General features: G+C 46.4%; 3 protein-coding genes across 5 annotated transcripts; all 3 read right to left on the minus strand.

The window, feature by feature from the left end:
• Positions 1-222: 222 nt before the first annotated feature.
• On the minus strand, positions 223-3,546 carry ankrd39 (ankyrin repeat domain 39). 2 transcript variants are annotated; one of them, XM_041233716.1, is made up of 5 exons: positions 3,508-3,546; positions 1,967-2,098; positions 1,630-1,733; positions 1,260-1,463; positions 223-797 (listed from the first exon to the last, which is right to left on the minus strand). In XM_041233716.1, exons 2-5 carry the CDS (start codon positions 2,064-2,066, stop codon positions 603-605), a joined length of 603 nt encoding a protein of 200 aa, XP_041089650.1. In that variant the 5' UTR covers positions 2,067-2,098; positions 3,508-3,546; the 3' UTR covers positions 223-602. The 2 variants fall into 2 exon arrangements, with proteins under 2 accessions (XP_041089650.1, XP_041089649.1); XM_041233715.1 differs by lacking the exon at positions 3,508-3,546 and adding an exon at positions 3,388-3,501.
• A 1,025-nt stretch (positions 3,547-4,571) lies between these two features.
• Positions 4,572-8,290, minus strand: LOC121303190 (progonadoliberin-1-like). Its single transcript, XM_041233719.1, has 3 exons — positions 5,624-8,290; positions 5,395-5,487; positions 4,572-4,632 (listed from the first exon to the last, which is right to left on the minus strand). The coding sequence occupies exons 1-3, from the start codon at positions 5,765-5,767 to the stop codon at positions 4,591-4,593; spliced, it is 279 nt and encodes a 92-aa protein (XP_041089653.1). The 5' UTR covers positions 5,768-8,290; the 3' UTR covers positions 4,572-4,590.
• A 40-nt stretch (positions 8,291-8,330) lies between these two features.
• Positions 8,331-15,073, minus strand: LOC121303189 (BTB/POZ domain-containing protein KCTD9-like). 2 transcript variants are annotated; one of them, XM_041233718.1, is made up of 12 exons: positions 14,927-15,067; positions 13,742-13,863; positions 13,112-13,155; positions 12,857-12,953; positions 12,458-12,516; positions 12,230-12,358; positions 11,678-11,745; positions 11,497-11,592; positions 11,043-11,192; positions 10,852-10,957; positions 10,369-10,502; positions 8,334-9,902 (listed from the first exon to the last, which is right to left on the minus strand). In XM_041233718.1, exons 1-12 carry the CDS (start codon positions 14,972-14,974, stop codon positions 9,786-9,788), a joined length of 1,170 nt encoding a protein of 389 aa, XP_041089652.1. In that variant the 5' UTR covers positions 14,975-15,067; the 3' UTR covers positions 8,334-9,785. The 2 variants fall into 2 exon arrangements, with proteins under 2 accessions (XP_041089651.1, XP_041089652.1); XM_041233717.1 differs by having other exon boundaries at positions 8,331-9,902; positions 12,230-12,516; positions 14,927-15,073.
• Positions 15,074-15,712: the final 639 nt, after the last annotated feature.

Genomic DNA, 15,712 nt, shown 5'->3' on the forward strand with positions numbered 1-15,712 from the left:
CTGCTGGTTTTCATTCCAACCCTCAATTACTTAACTATACCCTTAATTGAACTAATAATTTGCTTAATTAGACCTTTTTACTTGTGTTCAGGTCTTAAACAGTTGCAGTTCAAGTTACTTATCAAATATTACAGCTAACTTGAAATATGCAAAACTGTTCAAGAGCTGAAAACAAGTAAACAGGTCTAATTAACCAAATTATCAGTTCAATGAAGGGTCTAGTTCAGTAATTGAGAGCTCAGTTGGAATGAAAACCAGCAGCCACAGGGGCTCCCCAGGATCAAGTTTGAGAAGCCCTTTTAATGGTCCAATAATCCACACAGGGAAGGGGATAAATACTGTCTGATCTAGACTGTGCTACACTGGAACCACAACAGAACAGCAGCTCCTGATCCAAGTTAAAAACACCTGCACAGTATTTCCCTTAAGAATCTCTCAATTACTGTAAAAAGGGGCAGTACTTCTGCTTCGAGAACGTCTTACTGTGTTCTGTTCATACTTATTAAGGACTTTGCTGCCATCTGCAGGTCATTTATGGAAATGAAATATGCCTGGCCAGAGTGACTATGGCTCCCTCTGGTGTCCATAAGATGCATTGACACTCAGTCAGCAGACAGTGCGGCATGGAGAGGCTGGCTGTCTGCTCGCTCGCTTTGTGGTTTGAGCAGGTCTCGCAGTCCCTCGCGGTCTTCCGCTACCTCCCAGGGCGTCCTGGTCCTCTTGTCCTGCAGGTTTCGAAGCTCGGGACAGTGCTGCAGCAGCAGCTGGCACACCTCCACCCGCCCCTGCCCTGCAGCCTGAGGGGACAAACAGCCAGGGGCAGCTTCCAATCAGCATTCAGTTCTATTAGGGACCAGTCAGTGCAGAATTTCTCAATTCTAAAGAGCAGCATTCAGGAATGTGTTGCCTACATTTGTTTTACAGGAACAACGGCTTGAAACCTGGTTCCAGGAGACCTAGTTTTGAGGTTGCTGTTTCAAACCCCCAAGTCTCCCCCTGCTGTGCCATGCAGTGGCCTGAAATCTAGTCTACTAAAACCAAGTTCCAAGCCAGAAATCAGCTCTGTGTTCCCTCAGCTTCAGGATCACCGAATATAAAAATGTCACTCAATGATACAGACATCTCAACGGCTGTTAATAACCATCTTGAATCCCGTTCAAACTCCCTTTAATTGAGACTGGCTTTCAAGTTAGTCTCTCTCTTCCATATAAAAACAACAGAACCAGCGTGTTCCAGATTCAGTGCTGGGAGTCTCGTACCTTGTGCAAAGGGGTGGAGCCGTCGTCGTCACAGGCGCCTGGCTCCGCCCCGTGCGACAGCAGCAATCTGACCACGCCCAGGTGCCCTCTGTAGGCGGCGCGGTGCAGGGGGGTGGCTCCGCCCCTCGTCTGGGAGTTGGCACAAGCTCCGTGTTCCAACAGCGTCTCGCACACGGCCAGACAGCCGGCGCGGCTTGCGTAGTGCTACAAAACAGCAGGCTTTAGGGTTACAGGAAAGACACAAGTCACGTCCCTTGGGGATCAAAGTCTGGAGAAGGTGTGACAGACTATATTGAAAGAGACACACAAGCTGTATCCACAATGCAGCTAATGAAACAGCGTCCAGTGTGGGGGGGCTCCTTACACTCACCAGGGCAGTGTACCCCGCTCTGTCCACTGTGTTTGGGTCTGTCCCCTTGAGGAGGAACGTCCTCACTCTGTCCAGGTCTCCATCCACTGCTGCTGACCAAATACCTGCACACACAAAACCAAGAGTCAGAGAGGAGGGGCACCGAGGAGGCAGAGGAACCAGGGGCCCGTGAACAGCCACATGGCATCAAGAAGTCAAGCAAGCGCCACTTCTGCTAGAGCCTTTACTGAAACTAGAATTCACAGAGTCAAGCGTTTCAGCCAGAGCCTTCAACGGTGTTGCTACCGAGGTGAAAGTGGAACCTCGCTGCGGTGCAGCTGGTGGCCTGACGCCTCACCTCTCTCGAAGTCCATCTCGTCCAGGGTCTGCTGGACGCTGCTCGGAGCCGAGGAGACGTGGGAGCAGCAGCTGCAGTCCGGCCGCCCGTCGGAAGCCATTCTCAGCCTCGGGGCTCAATCTGTTAGAACCCCTGTGAGTATACATTTAGACATTTATTAAACAGAACCATCTTTCTCTTCATCCTAATTGTTATTAAATTCACAAACACTGAAACGTCAATCAGTTTCATGACATTCCGATATCAAATCAAAGAGGTTTATGTTTCTGAGCTGCGCTGTGTTCTCAATCAGCCTGCCCCGAGAATGCTTTACAATACAATACTAATGTATTTCTTATATAGCGCCCTTCACACCGCGACATCCCAGAGCGCTGTACACAATCAATAACAAAAGGAGGCTGCTCATGTGCACAATACACTCCAGCTACAACAATTATACACAAAGCACATTCAAACACCCACTGAGACCCGAAGCACATTCAAACACCCACTGAGACCCGAAGCACATTCAAACACCCACTGAGACCCGAAGCACATTCAAACACCCACTGAGACCCGAAGCACATTCAAACACCCACTGAGACCCGAAGCACATTCAAACACCCACTGAGACCCGAAGCACATTCAAACACCCACTGAGACCCGAAGCACATTCAAAAACCCACTGAGACCCGAAGCACATTCAAAAACCCACTGAGACCCGAAGCACATTCAAACACCCACTGAGACCCGAAGCACATTCAAAAACCCACTGAGACCCGAAGCACATTCAAAAACCCACTGAGACCCGAAGCACATTCAAACACCCACTGAGACCCGAAGCACATTCAAACACCCACTGAGACCCGAAGCACATTCAAACACCCACTGAGACCCGAAGCACATTCAAACACCCACTGAGACCCGAAGCACATTCAAAAACCCACTGAGACCCAAGCACATTCAAACACCCACTGAGACCCGAAGCACATTCAAACACCCACTGAGACCCGAAGCACATTCAAAAACCCACTGAGACCCGAAGCACATTCAAACACCCACTGACACCCTAATGGACCTGCAGAGACCCACTGACACCCTAATGGACCTGCAGTGACCCACTGACACCCTAATGGACCTGCAGAGGGTGGGGAAGGCAGTACACGGGAACAGCGCAGTGCTTCATTGCCCATCAGCAGAATCGGGCTTGCCCATGCAGGCAGGCTCTTCCAATTTTGCTTGGTCGCTTTTATGCTATAATAAATAAATATAAAGTCTGTGCTCAATGCACACACAAGCCCGTGGAAGAACGCGTGCGAGGTGTTTGCATGGTAGAGACACGTGATCGCACGTGTTCTGCAGTCTCGAAATCCTGCAGGGAAATTCCGCATCAAAACGCGTTCTGCAAAACAGCGCGCAGCCTTCCCGGCCACCGTACTTACTCTTCCAGACACAGCGATAATTACGCCCGACTTATAAAGGGTTACCACACCGAGTGTTGTATTTTCATTATTATTTTAATAACCCGGTCAGACAGTCTGTAAAACAAAACTGAAACAGACCTACTGTGGTCGCCATCTTACACTCTCACACAACATCCGGGAACGTGGATTTAGTAATCAGCAAGTGGAATTACAAACACTGACCACTGGGTGGCGTGTTAGCAGGACTTAGCATAATAAATTGCATAAGAATGCATGTTAATGCATAACAGTACATCTGTACGTGGTTACGTGTTAACTATAGGTTACCATGGTTTGGCTGTATTTGTGTGATTCTAAAGGAGCCAGCCTTAGGTTGTGCAAGTACGAATGACTTCTTCCCTATGCTTTACCAGACCTCTCTGTGCTTTACAATGCTTCCCTATGCTTTACCAGACCTCTCTGTGCTTTACAATGCTTCCCTATGCTTTACCAGACCTCTCTGTGCTTTACAATGCTTCCCTATGCTTTACCAGACCTCTCTGTGCTTTACAATGCTTCCCTATGCTTTACCATCTCTGTGCTTTACAATGCTTCCCTATGCTTTACCAGACCTCTCTGTGCTTTACAATGCTTCCCTATGCTTTACCAGACCTCTCTGTGCTTTACAATGCTTCCCTATGCTTTACCAGACCTCTCTGTGCTTTACAATGCTTCCCTATGCTTTACCAGCCCTCTCTGTGCTTTACAATGCTTCCCTATGCTTTACCAGACCTATCTGTGCTTTACAATGCTTCCCTATGCTTTCCCAGACCTCTGTGTGGTTTACGATGCTTCCTTGTGCTTTACCACGATTTAGCATGCTTTGTTACACTTTGCTGTGATTTTACTGTAGTAAACTTTTTAATGGTTGGCACAGAAGCACCTGCCAACCGAGCAATTTCTGCCCGCCCTCTATCAAAGTATATACAGAACTGCTCTCAGGTGTGGTAACTGCACAGTGTCAGGGTCGACCATTTACACAAAAGTGTGTATAATACAGATAATGGTTTTATTATTATTTTAAAAGCGTGTATAATACAGATAATGGTTTTATTATTATTTTTATTCCAAGCCCTGTAGCTGTTTGCACTGTGGAAAGACACACACACACACACACACTCAAGTTATTTAATCTTTTATTACAGAAGAGTTTTGATTTGAAACGTGTTTTTTACACCCTCTCTAAATCCTTTTTCCTGCTGATTCTCCGTCAACCAGACATTCCTGAAAAAGAAGATATTAAAAATCTACAGGCATCTGCAGAAAATCTACCACTTATTTTGCTCGGATAATTTTACTTTTTTTTTTTTTTCAATAACAATTCACAGAAATCTACACAGACAGGAACAACGTTCCAGTAATAAAGTCATTATTCCTGCAGTGCAACATAAGGGTGACTTGTAGTGCTGATACAAGGCAATACAAGTCATTGAAAGCCTTGTCAAGGGAGCCAGTGCTAATGTATTAGGAGGTAAGGAAATTCATTTTAAAGCCGTGGTGTCTGTCCTTTGAATGAGGAACACTGATAATGTTGCTACTGCTAACAAGATGATAATAATAATAATAATAATAATAATAATAATAATAATAATGATATCTTTATATAGCACCTTTCATAGTGGTCCACCATCACAAAGCGCTTTACAGAGGCAGGCTGTGAACTGTGCATTATATGCAGAGTCATTTCCAATAGGACACTGATTTAACATCTCATCCACAGGACGGAGCACAAGGAGGTGAAGCGACTCGCTCAGGGTCACACACAGTGAGTCAGTCAGTGGCAGAGGTGGGATTTGAACCTGTAACCTTCTGGTTATAAGCCCTGAATTTTAACAACTGGACTACACCACTTTGTAGTTCCCATGTACTAAATGAATATATATATTTTTTATTTTTTATTATGTCTCAATCCTAAAATTCTAGGTGATACAAAACAACTGACCAGAGCTGTATATGGTTAGTGGATAGACAGACAGCATTACTCACTAGCACCCCCTTTAGGGGGCTGAGTTGGCTGCTCTGGAAGCTCATTCCGCGCTCCGAGTGATCTGCATTGGCCAGCTTCTCCGTGCCAGCAATCTGCAGAAAAACAACACAGCAAGTCAAACAGCTCCCCGACACGCACATAACTAATTAACACGCAGTAAAAAAACACAACACGCGTTTGTGCATCGCGCATTTTTATGTAATTTCACAGTTGGGTCAGCGGGTGTACCTCTCGCAGGGTGTCCAGCAGGCTCTCCGCCTCTCTCTTTCCGCCAGGCCGCAGTCCGTATGACCAGTGCTGGCCGTAGCAGACCTCCGACACGGCCGTCAGAGTGAAAAGCAGCCACACGAAGGCACCTCTGCTCACTGCCATGCTGAAACAACAATCATTTCTGGATCTCAAAACTGCGCTTTTTTTTTACGGATCCCAGTAATTCAGCATCCACAGCATGGCTAGGCAACCCATTCCATCCCCACATCCCTCTCCTTTCCCAGTGTCTCCTTTCTCGGTCCCAAGTCTTGATTTCCAGCTGCGTCTCTAGTCTTGGTGTCTGTGCCGAGTTTAAAAGCATTGGTTATACCAGCCAGCAGCACCCTTCAATCCCTTATACTAAGAGTAAATGAGAGTGCAGTAGATTTCCTGAGAACTGGGAAGCTGAGGACTTTCCCGAACCTAAAGTAGCACAGATATTACAATGAAAAATGCGATATGGACCATGCAAAATAAGGTGAGATACGTCGTACTGTTTTGTTAGATGCAAATACAAACTTACCTTTTCTCTTGGGCTGTGTGGAGTGCTGTGACAAGTGCTGATCTGCTGCGTGCTTGCTGTTTATATTGTGTGTGGACCAGCCCTCAGCCTCCAGCCCCCAGCCTTGTGCTACAAGACCCCCTGGGCTGGGATTACTTCCGCAACAGGCATTGACAAGGGAAGAGTAGGGCAACACACACACTCACACAGCCCTCACAGAGATACAAACCTAACCTGCTGCTCTCAGGATTACATTAAAAGCTAAAAGCTTAATCTTTTCCGTTTCAGCTCTAAGTGCTTTATTAGCTAATAAATAAATAAACATGCCAGTGAAATTCAGCCATAGCTGTCCATTCAAAATTGAGAGATGTCACATGATCACCACGACAAATATCCACTGCAGGAAAATATATCTGTATGCTTCATATAGCCCCAGATTCAGATGTTTTGCACGTCAGAACATAAGGAAGGTTTGGGAATGAGAAAAGGCAGTTCAGCCCACCCTACTAGACCCCACTTCACCTGCCAGGCGATTCCATGCATTTATAACACTGTGTGTGACAAAGTGCTCGGTTCTAAACATACATTTACACAGCTTCCATGTCTGTTCTTCTCTCTGTGCTCAATTTGAAGTCTTGTCTTGGGTTAACATTATCTAGACCATTTAGGATTTGAAAGAATTCAGTCAAGTCCCCTCTTTCTTTTCCAGGCTGCAGAGATGTCCCTATTTTATCCTGTCCTCTTAGCTCATAGAATTCAGTCCTGCGATCCACCTAGCTGCCCTGCTCTCTACCTTCTTAAGTGCATTATTAGTTAGTGTATCTTAAGTGTATTATTTTGTAGGGAGTTGGCCAAAACTGGACACGGCATTCTCGATGGGGTCGACTAGAGCCTTGTATAATAGCATGACCTCCGTAGACTGAAATTCAGTCCCTGTGAGATGTACCATGTAAAATCTGCCATGCGTACCAAGGGACTGGAATGTGGCAAAGTGGCCTTGTAGTTAGAGCTGAGGGACTGGGAGGAAGTGAGTTTTAAACAGGCGTTCAACACAAGAGCAAAAGAAAAAAAAAAGTTGACTTTTGGATTCATAAACTTGAATAAACCACTCTTGTCTTTCCCTAACTAACACAGAGCAGGAGACAGATTAACAGACAAGCCCTTTCTGTCATCCAGCCTCTAAAGAATGAATCACCTGCTGCGATTTATCATTTGTAAATCTGTTTAAAAGGTGCCTAAGAAGATTAGCCGTCTGACACAGGGGAGGGTTCGCTGTTTTAATTACAAATCTTTTTCCGAGAGCCAGCTGAGACCTGCAGGAGGTATGACTCAGGACCAACTCAGAATAAACAAATAACTCATAATCTAACAAGTTGTGGTAAAGTATATCGCAGCTTGTGCATTTACTGCTTGCTCTTCCAAGATACAACTAAAAATGTGTTCCGTACAGATGGAGCTAGAGAGAAACCTCACGCACTCCTGCAATCTGACACTCTCAAGAACGTAATGCAAATACTGGCGATACCAAAGGTTCATCACAACTGGGTAAGAGGTTCTTTCAGAGAAGTTTGCCATGCAGAAGCACGGCAATGCATTCTCATTTTTCAAAGACTTATTTAACCCTTTGCGGTCCACAAGGAACGGCGCGATTGTGTATCAAACAGTTTCTTCTTAAAAACACGTTGGAGAGCGACTCGAGGATCACGGGGTCAGGGAAAGTGACCACATGGATGACCTTCTCCAACCTGTCAGTAAATGTTAAACCCTGTTTTGTTAAACCCCTAACCCTAATATATGTGGGACACATGTGTGCGTTGTACCTTGAAGGGTTAAAGCTAACAGCAAAGTTTGTTTGTTTTTTTTAAATATCTGAGTTATTCTGTCCTGTAAGTCCACACAAAACTGAAACCCTGTTGCTAGCTTTTAAAGGTAGGAGTACACATCAGTGATCGTCGCTCTGCACATGAATGCAAGGGGTCGTGGGTCGCCATGGCTTCACTATAGTGGGAGTGGACTGGGTGAGCCGAGAGACTGGTGCAAGGTTCAGATATGCTGTATAAACATGGGCGTTCTCCACTGCTAGTGGCTTTGCAGGCTTCGTGTGTGTTTATTATTATTATTATTATTATTATTATTATTATTATTATTATCACCATCACAGCACTCCATCCACAGAAATAAAGAGACACACAAACTTGAGGGATTGGTACACTTGGTTTATAAGAGTCTGTTGGAGGGAATACAATTCTGGGAACCGAAGTGCAAATCCACAGCTGATTATTATTATTATTATTATTATTATTTTTTAAGTGCCACAGTTTCAAGGCTGTGTAAAAGACAACCGCGTGCAGGCAGAACCCCAGCTTCCACTGCAGAGTACAGGAATACAGTCTGATATCCTATCACGATAAACAGCCTTCGCCCTGCAAATCGCGGGAGACCGACTCCACGCTGCCTCGCTCTGGAAGACAACGTTACTGCCCCTTGCCTGCTATCGAAGGAGCGGGCCTCACTACAGTCTGAAAAGCTGTGGCTCGAGCCTGCATTAGCTTCCCATCACTTCTAATACTCTTCACTGTGAAAAGCCTCTGAAAGCACAGCACTACACGACCGCCTTTCCCCTCCGCATTGGGGAGTGTCACTTTCCAGTTAGAACGCCACTGAATTACAATGCCATACTTGCTTCACACTTGCTGATTTACTCAGGTCTATCTCCACCCTTGGTCTATCTAATCTATTAAGCTGAGGGGAATGCAAAGCCACAAATTCTCTGTGATGTTTGTCAGTTGTAGAGGGGGTGAGAGACTGCTGGAACACTAACTCTACCTTCCTGCTGTTTCACTGGTGCAGACAAAGCAGTGGCACGGAGCACAAGAGCTGCACAGCAACGCGGAGAAGAGGCCGGCTCTTTACTCTCGTCTTTTCAAAGAGTATTAGAAATGAAAACCGAGCTAAAACAAAATCACAAGGGTCTGAAGGGTTTTTAAAAACCTGCAACATCTTTAAATTCTGCTACGATTGCCTTCGTTAGATGGCGCTCTCAGCGCTCCCTCTGTATAATGCCGTAGCACATCGGACTGTAAGGACCACGCCACATACCCTGTAGGTCTTTCAGCTGCACGACTCGCAACATGCAAGAAAAACGGCTTCTTCATTAAGGACAAGCCCAACCGCCCCTAGTTACTTTGGAGGGAGTGAGGGTAGCGTGTTCACTCCCACTGAGGTGTGCTATGGGGGTTCGGAAGGGTACAATACCCAAAAATGGGAGCAAACTACTACGTCCCGTCTCAGAAAACACAAAGAGCAACAGCGCTGGATTAGACCGGGATCGGATTTGCAACTCACCCGAACAGAACAAACCTGCAATGCCGTAGCTGTCTTCAATAACCCCAATAAGACATTGTAAAATACATAACAATGCTTGCATCATCCTCATCATCACTGGCGTTGAGCAATGATGCCAAAACCTGTCTACATGACTTGGTTTCTCATAACAAAAAGATTGATCTTGAAGGCGCAGGGGGAAGCAGCCCTGAGAGAAGCTGGCGATCAGAGCCTGGTGTCTGGGAGTCTGGTCCCAGTGTCAGGGAAAGAAGCAGCTGGGGAGGGCGGGGAAGGAGTGGCTCTGTCTGTTTGTGGTTATCTGACGCTCTGAGACATGTGCAGCGGCGTCAGCATCTCCTCGAAGATGGCCCCCTTCACGTTGGAGCCTCTCAGGTTTGCCTCCTGCAGGTCACAGCCAGATAGGTCGCAGTTCTGGGGCAGAGGGAAGGCAAAAATTTAGAAGGGTGTGAAACACACACACACACACACACACACACACACACAAGGACATTCAAGCATCTTTATAGTAAATTAGAGTTAGTGTTGAACACATTTCCCCACCCATGTTCAAATATTCTTTCAAAATGCCTTTTCTGACAGATAAAAATAAATCATTCATAACACGTTTCCTAATGAAATTGAAACGATAAGAATGTGTTAAATGCTAAAAAAAAAAAAAAAAAAACAACTTAAAAACTCTTCAGAAATTAAAACACAAACTAACTGAATCCCCAGATTTGGACGACGCACTAAAACAGCTTGTGCTGAAGACTGTCTTTATCAGACCCGAGTTAGGAGACACGACAGCTGCATCTCAAAACGACTTCACAGATACGAGATCGTGTTCCCACCCCCTCACACCCAGGTCCCGTCCCACCTTGCTCCCGGTCCCTCTCACCTCCAGGTCGGTCCCTGCCAGCGTGGCGCCCCGCAGATTGCAGTTCTTCAGCTTGGCGTTCTTCAGAGTGGCCACTCGCAGGTTGATTCCAGTCATCTGGCTGCCCTCCATGTCCACATTCTTCAGATTGGCGCCTGGGAAGAGACGCAGGCTCGGCTCAGTCCCTGTCCCAATCAAGCTCTTGCTAATCATACCTCCAGCAGTGGGAGGTTAAACATCACCTTCGCCAGGCTTGACATAGCTCCGGAAGGGATGTACAGAAATGTTACAGCTCTGGTCAAAAGTTTAGCATCGCCCTACAGAATGAACTCATTTAGCCTCAAAGTTGATTACATTCTGAATTACATTCTGCTTTGTATTTTTCACATACACTTTTAATAAAAAAAACTGGCAACAATTTTTAAAAAAGTGACAATTCAAAATACTGCATCTTGGAGTGCCCCCTCCCACTGCATCTGGAATTGTCCCCTCACACTGGCTCACCTTCCAGGTTGGCCTTGAGCCCCGAGGGGTCCTCGAAGTTGCAGCCCCGGAGAGAGGCGCCCTCTGCATTGGAGCACAGCATCTTCACCCCTTGCAGGTTAGCACCCTGGACAGAGACAAAGAGAGAGAGTGTGAGTCAAGGAAAGAAAGGACAGCCCTCATCTCCAGGCTGCAATAACAGACAGACTCGCCTCCAGGTTTGCTCCGGACAGGTCCGCTCTCTCCAGGTTGGCGCAGCACAGGTTGGCATGGGTCAGGTTGCAGCGGCTCAGGTTGGCCATCTTGAAATTTATATAGCGCAGGTCGAGCCGAGACAGGTCTGCACCGCTGAAATTCAAACCCTGCGAGAGAGAGAGAGAGAGAGAGAGAGAGAGAGAGAGAGAGAGAGAGAGAGAGAGAGAGAGATGTTCATGTGTGTACAAATAAGCATCTTTAAATATTTCCGTACCTTTTTATATAGATTTATTTTCTGTAATCATTTTGTGCGATGTTTGTTTTAATGTATTTTGTAATTGCTTTGGTAATACTTCTGCTACAGCGATGCTGCACCTTTGAATTTGAGACAGAGAGAGGTTAGCAGTCAGAGCAACACAGAGCACAGTCACATTAATTCAGGCCCCCGCGCTGGTTCTTCCCTTCCCCTACCTGGCAGCGCAGCTCAGACTTGGTGGGAGTGGCGAGCAGGAAGCGCACAAACTCCTTCCGCGAGATGGGGGAGTGGTCTTCCGGCGGCTGGGAATTCTGGGAAGCAACAACGGGAAGAAATTTGATTCCATATCTCTCTCTCTTTCTCTCTCAAACGAATCTAGCCGTCGGGCTGCCTTACCTTGATCGAAACCTCCAGCTGTTCCGCCAACTGTTCTATCCCAAAGAACCGAGCCTCTTCCAAAACCCCTGGAGAGACACACAGTCAGTGCATTTCAATACCATACCGAAAGAGCCGTCCCGAAGACCAGAGACACCTCAAAACAGGTCAGAGTTTAAAAAAAAAATTAAAAAAGCAAAGAAAACACCCCTCAGTATTTCTGCGCTCATCAAACGGGTTACACATACACAACACTTGCTTTTTGTCTCTTTGACATAAAGACAAAACCCACACACTGCAGATATCTACACTTTCCCAGTAGTTGTAACTGACTTGAAGTCAGCACAGACAGGAGTTAAAGAACGTTCCCTACTTGCCATTGGAGGCTGTGTGGTCCAGTGGTTAAAGAAACAGGCTTGTAACCAGCAGGTCCCCGTGCTCCGTCTTTGGGGTGAGATGTTGTTGTAAGCTTATAGCTCACACACCCTAGTCTTGTAAAGCACTTTGTGATGGTGGCTCACTCTGAAAGGTGCTATATAAAGACTATTATATTGCTATTATATTCCCACGCACCCAGCAGGTTGATGCCCTCGTTGACGATCAGCTGCCCATGTCTCAGGTAGTTGAGGATGGGCTCAAAGTATTCAGGGCTGCGGTCAATCAGGTAAGCTCCTCGGGGGTCTTGCTTGTTCCCCCACAGCTCTGAGGGAGAGAGGAAGCACGGGAGGTGAGAACAGGAGGAGTATCCCTTTGATGGCTGCTGCCTGGTCTGTGACAGTGCAGAGGTGATGAGTGACCCACCTCTGTCTTGGAACATGTGCGCTAGCATGCTGTCTGGCTCCTTGCTCACCAAGGTGGTCCTGAGGAAGGGGAAGGAGGGACAGAGTTAGGGGACAGCATTCACATCTGCTGCCATTAGAATTAATTGAATTAACCCTAACGTTGCCGAACAGGAGGTGTCTGGAGTTTAAACATGGTTAGCTCTTTGTGTTAAACGTTTAAGCCAACTTATTTCACGTTCAATATTCACTGTCTTTCTTAACATCCCCAATAAAAGGCTGCACACATACAGTCTTCTATAAAATCGATGTTGCAGGAGCAGTGGGTTCTTACACCTGCTTCTCTATGCTCAATGCAATTACACCCAGCCAGCTGAGTCGCTCTGCCTCACACTGTTAGTGAAGGGGTGATCTGTATTACCTCGTGGTCGTGAAGCACCGGCCCCCAATGTTTAGAGTCAGCCAGTCTGTGTTTGCACCAGACGTCACATCAGCAATCCTCCCATCCACCTGGGGGTCTGTGGAACACAGTGCAAAACATCAGCACGACAGGCAAGGCAGGACTCAGCCAGGGCAAGAGCCACAGGCGGGCGCCACCAACACAGGCCAGCAGCTTCTTTCACCCCAGCCCGACGAGTTTGGTGCCCCTCCTCCCTGCTGAAGCTAGTTCACTCACCTATGAAAGAGTCTCCTTCAGAAACATACAGCACGTCATCATCTCTGGAGGGAAGGAAAAAGAGGCATTAGAATGACGAACAGCTCTGTAACTCCGTGGGGGGCGGGGGGGGACAGGACTGTCCCTTCCCCGGGCCACGGCTACAAATACAAATCTACGAGCTTCCAGAATCAGCGTGACCTACATCCACAGTATAAACCGACGACCCGAGACTGAATATCACGTGCAAAGGAAGGGTTCGCAAGTTTCATTATCGCCAAATATGCACAAACATCAGCGCACTGTACTGTAGACAAGGGTTCTGACTTTATCTTTATACAAGGAAACCCACCCAAAACTAAACAAACACTGAGAAGGCTGTTAGCCCGGTCATCGCTGAGTGAGCCTCTTGTTTGGTGATCCTCCCCCCCCTGTGGGTCGTGGTGCAGTTTTACTGTGTCGTTTCAACAGCGGTACAGGGTGCACTGGGGCTTTCCAGAGTGCTTTTGGGAAAGAAGCGATCCTTGACTGTGTGTCTCATCTTTGGAGATGGAACACGAATGGGCCAACAGGTAATCAAAACGTCATTCTTCAACAATTCAGCCTTCCTACCCTGCGGACGGTGCAGTGTGTTTCCACTCTCGCTCTCACCTGATGAGGGCGATGTCATCGATGAGACCCCCTTTCCCGTTGTACAGGGCGGAGGCACGGATTCCCAGTTTGCTGCTGGCAACGGACAGCAAGTCTGCCAGGGTCCCATAGACTGCAACCACCTGGGTAGGGGAGGAAGACAGGGACCGGTCTGTTAGCGCCACCACCTTATAGAATAATGCAAACTCAATAAAAAAAATAAAGCTGCAGGGTGGTCCAGCTAGCACTTTGATGGCATTTTTCCGAGCATGATGAAACTGGTTGAGAGACAGAATGTGCCCCAGAAAGTGCCTGTCTGCCTGCAGGTCATCTGAAGCTTGGGGATCCCAAACAGGTGGACCAGCCTGCCAGCCATGATCAGCACCCACTGAGGACCTCAAACACCAAGCACAGCACATCACAGCCTGGCCTGTACCGCGGGAATGTGCAGCCAGACCAGCTGATAGCTAAAGCATTGAGAGAATGTGGACACTGACCGGTTGGTATGCAATGTATGCCACCGAACGCTGCTTCACAGCGATTGCTGTGTGTCAGGTCATGCAAATACATACTGCTTGCTGTCCACAGTGTACTGTAGAATTGCAGTCACCAAGCAATTGGTGTATTGCATTGCTGGAACGTTTCTACAAATAGATGATGTCATATATAACAAATAAACACTAAGGAAGAAAATAGCAGAGATATCAATACCTGACATTACTCTGTGCCATGTTCAGCATGTTCAGTTAAATGTTTATTAAATACAGCACAGTGAAACCTTTTTACTATCACTTCAACAGGACTGAGCAACAGACAGCAAGCAACACAGAACAAACATATCTGTTTTTGGTGTGGGATATTAACAACAGAAGCCAGTCCTTATTACACTGTGCTCGTTCCACTGTGGAGAAGCTCCACACACACACACACACACACACAGCTCTGTGCTTTTGATTAAAAGCAGCATAATTACCAAGTCGGTGTATAACTTCTCATATTAAATTAGACACCCAGCTTTTAGTTAAATCGGTTTTAAATGTATGTCTATTGCTTTGACAATGAGAAAGCTGCAGATCTCGATCACCCCCGCTGTCGTTAAGACCCGCAATGCGGGCTGCTTCCTTGCACCCCCCGCATGAATTCATTTATTAGTTCCCTGGTTATCAAACTCAATCACCACATCACACCCCCCAAACTAATCCTTACCTTGCCACTTCTGGAAGTCCCGTTCACGAAAAGAGTTACCCTCCTCATTTAAAAAAAAAAAAAAATAAATAAAAATAGCTTATAAAAAAAAATAGATTATTTAAAAATAAATATTTACAATAAAAAAAAACCATACAAAACTTCACACAAGAACTGAACTCAAACTAACCTAAAGACAGCCCAGCACACCAGTGCGGACTGACAGCGCCGCGGAGCCAATCATACTGCGGCTCCGGAACATCTGGGCTCGGCGCGTCCAATCGGCGGCCGAGTTCGCGGACCGGGAATTATGAGGGTTTGGTTGGCTGGAACACGAGTCCCTAATTTCGCAACGTCATGAGAGTGTCATTATTTATTTATTTATTTATTTAAGCTGCAATGGTATAATTTGTCAAGCTACGTGTTATTTTAGCCAGCAATCCAGACCTGAATCAAACTGAAATCGGCATTCAGGATGACATCTCCTACTGTCTGCATAAGGTCAAAAAAATAGCACTTTATTTTAAGCATCTCTTTGCAAATGACACGCATGCAATGTTCCTATTTAAAGATGCACTGTCCCCCACGATGTTGCATTGCCTCCTGCTGTGAACTCCAGCAATGACCCGCTCAGAGCTTGACAGCTTGCTGGTGTTCAACTGGTCAGCCTTACAGCGTCGACTCCCCTTCAGAAATCGTATTATCCTTATATGATGTGGAAATATAACTGGAATATATTATAACATATATCGCTTTTGGGAAAGCAATACGATATATTTGAGTTACTATTTGAATTCTCTGCTGGGT

Source organism: Polyodon spathula, chromosome 31 (genome assembly GCF_017654505.1).
Source record: "Polyodon spathula isolate WHYD16114869_AA chromosome 31, ASM1765450v1, whole genome shotgun sequence".
NCBI classification, from domain to species: Eukaryota; Metazoa; Chordata; class Actinopteri; order Acipenseriformes; family Polyodontidae; genus Polyodon; species Polyodon spathula.

Excerpts from the sequence above, each read along its gene's own strand:
- ankrd39 (XM_041233716.1), bottom strand. The coding sequence starts at position 2,066 with ATGGCTTCCGACGGGCGGCCGGACTGCAGCTGCTGCTCCCACGTCTCC. Across the intron at positions 1,734-1,966 it reads CGAGATGGACTTCGAGAGAG|GTATTTGGTCAGCAGCAGTG; the intron begins GTGAGGCGTCAG and ends TTGTGTGTGCAG. Across the intron at positions 1,464-1,629 it reads GAGCGGGGTACACTGCCCTG|CACTACGCAAGCCGCGCCGG; the intron begins GTGAGTGTAAGG and ends GCTGTTTTGTAG.
- LOC121303190 (XM_041233719.1), bottom strand. The coding sequence starts at position 5,767 with ATGGCAGTGAGCAGAGGTGCCTTCGTGTGGCTGCTTTTCACTCTGACG. Across the intron at positions 5,488-5,623 it reads TGCTGGACACCCTGCGAGAG|ATTGCTGGCACGGAGAAGCT; the intron begins GTACACCCGCTG and ends GTTTTTCTGCAG. Across the intron at positions 4,633-5,394 it reads GCCCCCTAAAGGGGGTGCTA|GAATGTCTGGTTGACGGAGA; the intron begins GTGAGTAATGCT and ends CTTCTTTTTCAG.
- LOC121303189 (XM_041233717.1), bottom strand. The coding sequence starts at position 14,974 with ATGAGGAGGGTAACTCTTTTCGTGAACGGGACTTCCAGAAGTGGCAAG. Across the intron at positions 12,954-13,111 it reads TGAAGGAGACTCTTTCATAG|ACCCCCAGGTGGATGGGAGG; the intron begins GTGAGTGAACTA and ends TGTGTTCCACAG. Across the intron at positions 11,193-11,496 it reads AGTCTGAGCTGCGCTGCCAG|GGTTTGAATTTCAGCGGTGC; the intron begins GTAGGGGAAGGG and ends TCTCTCTCGCAG.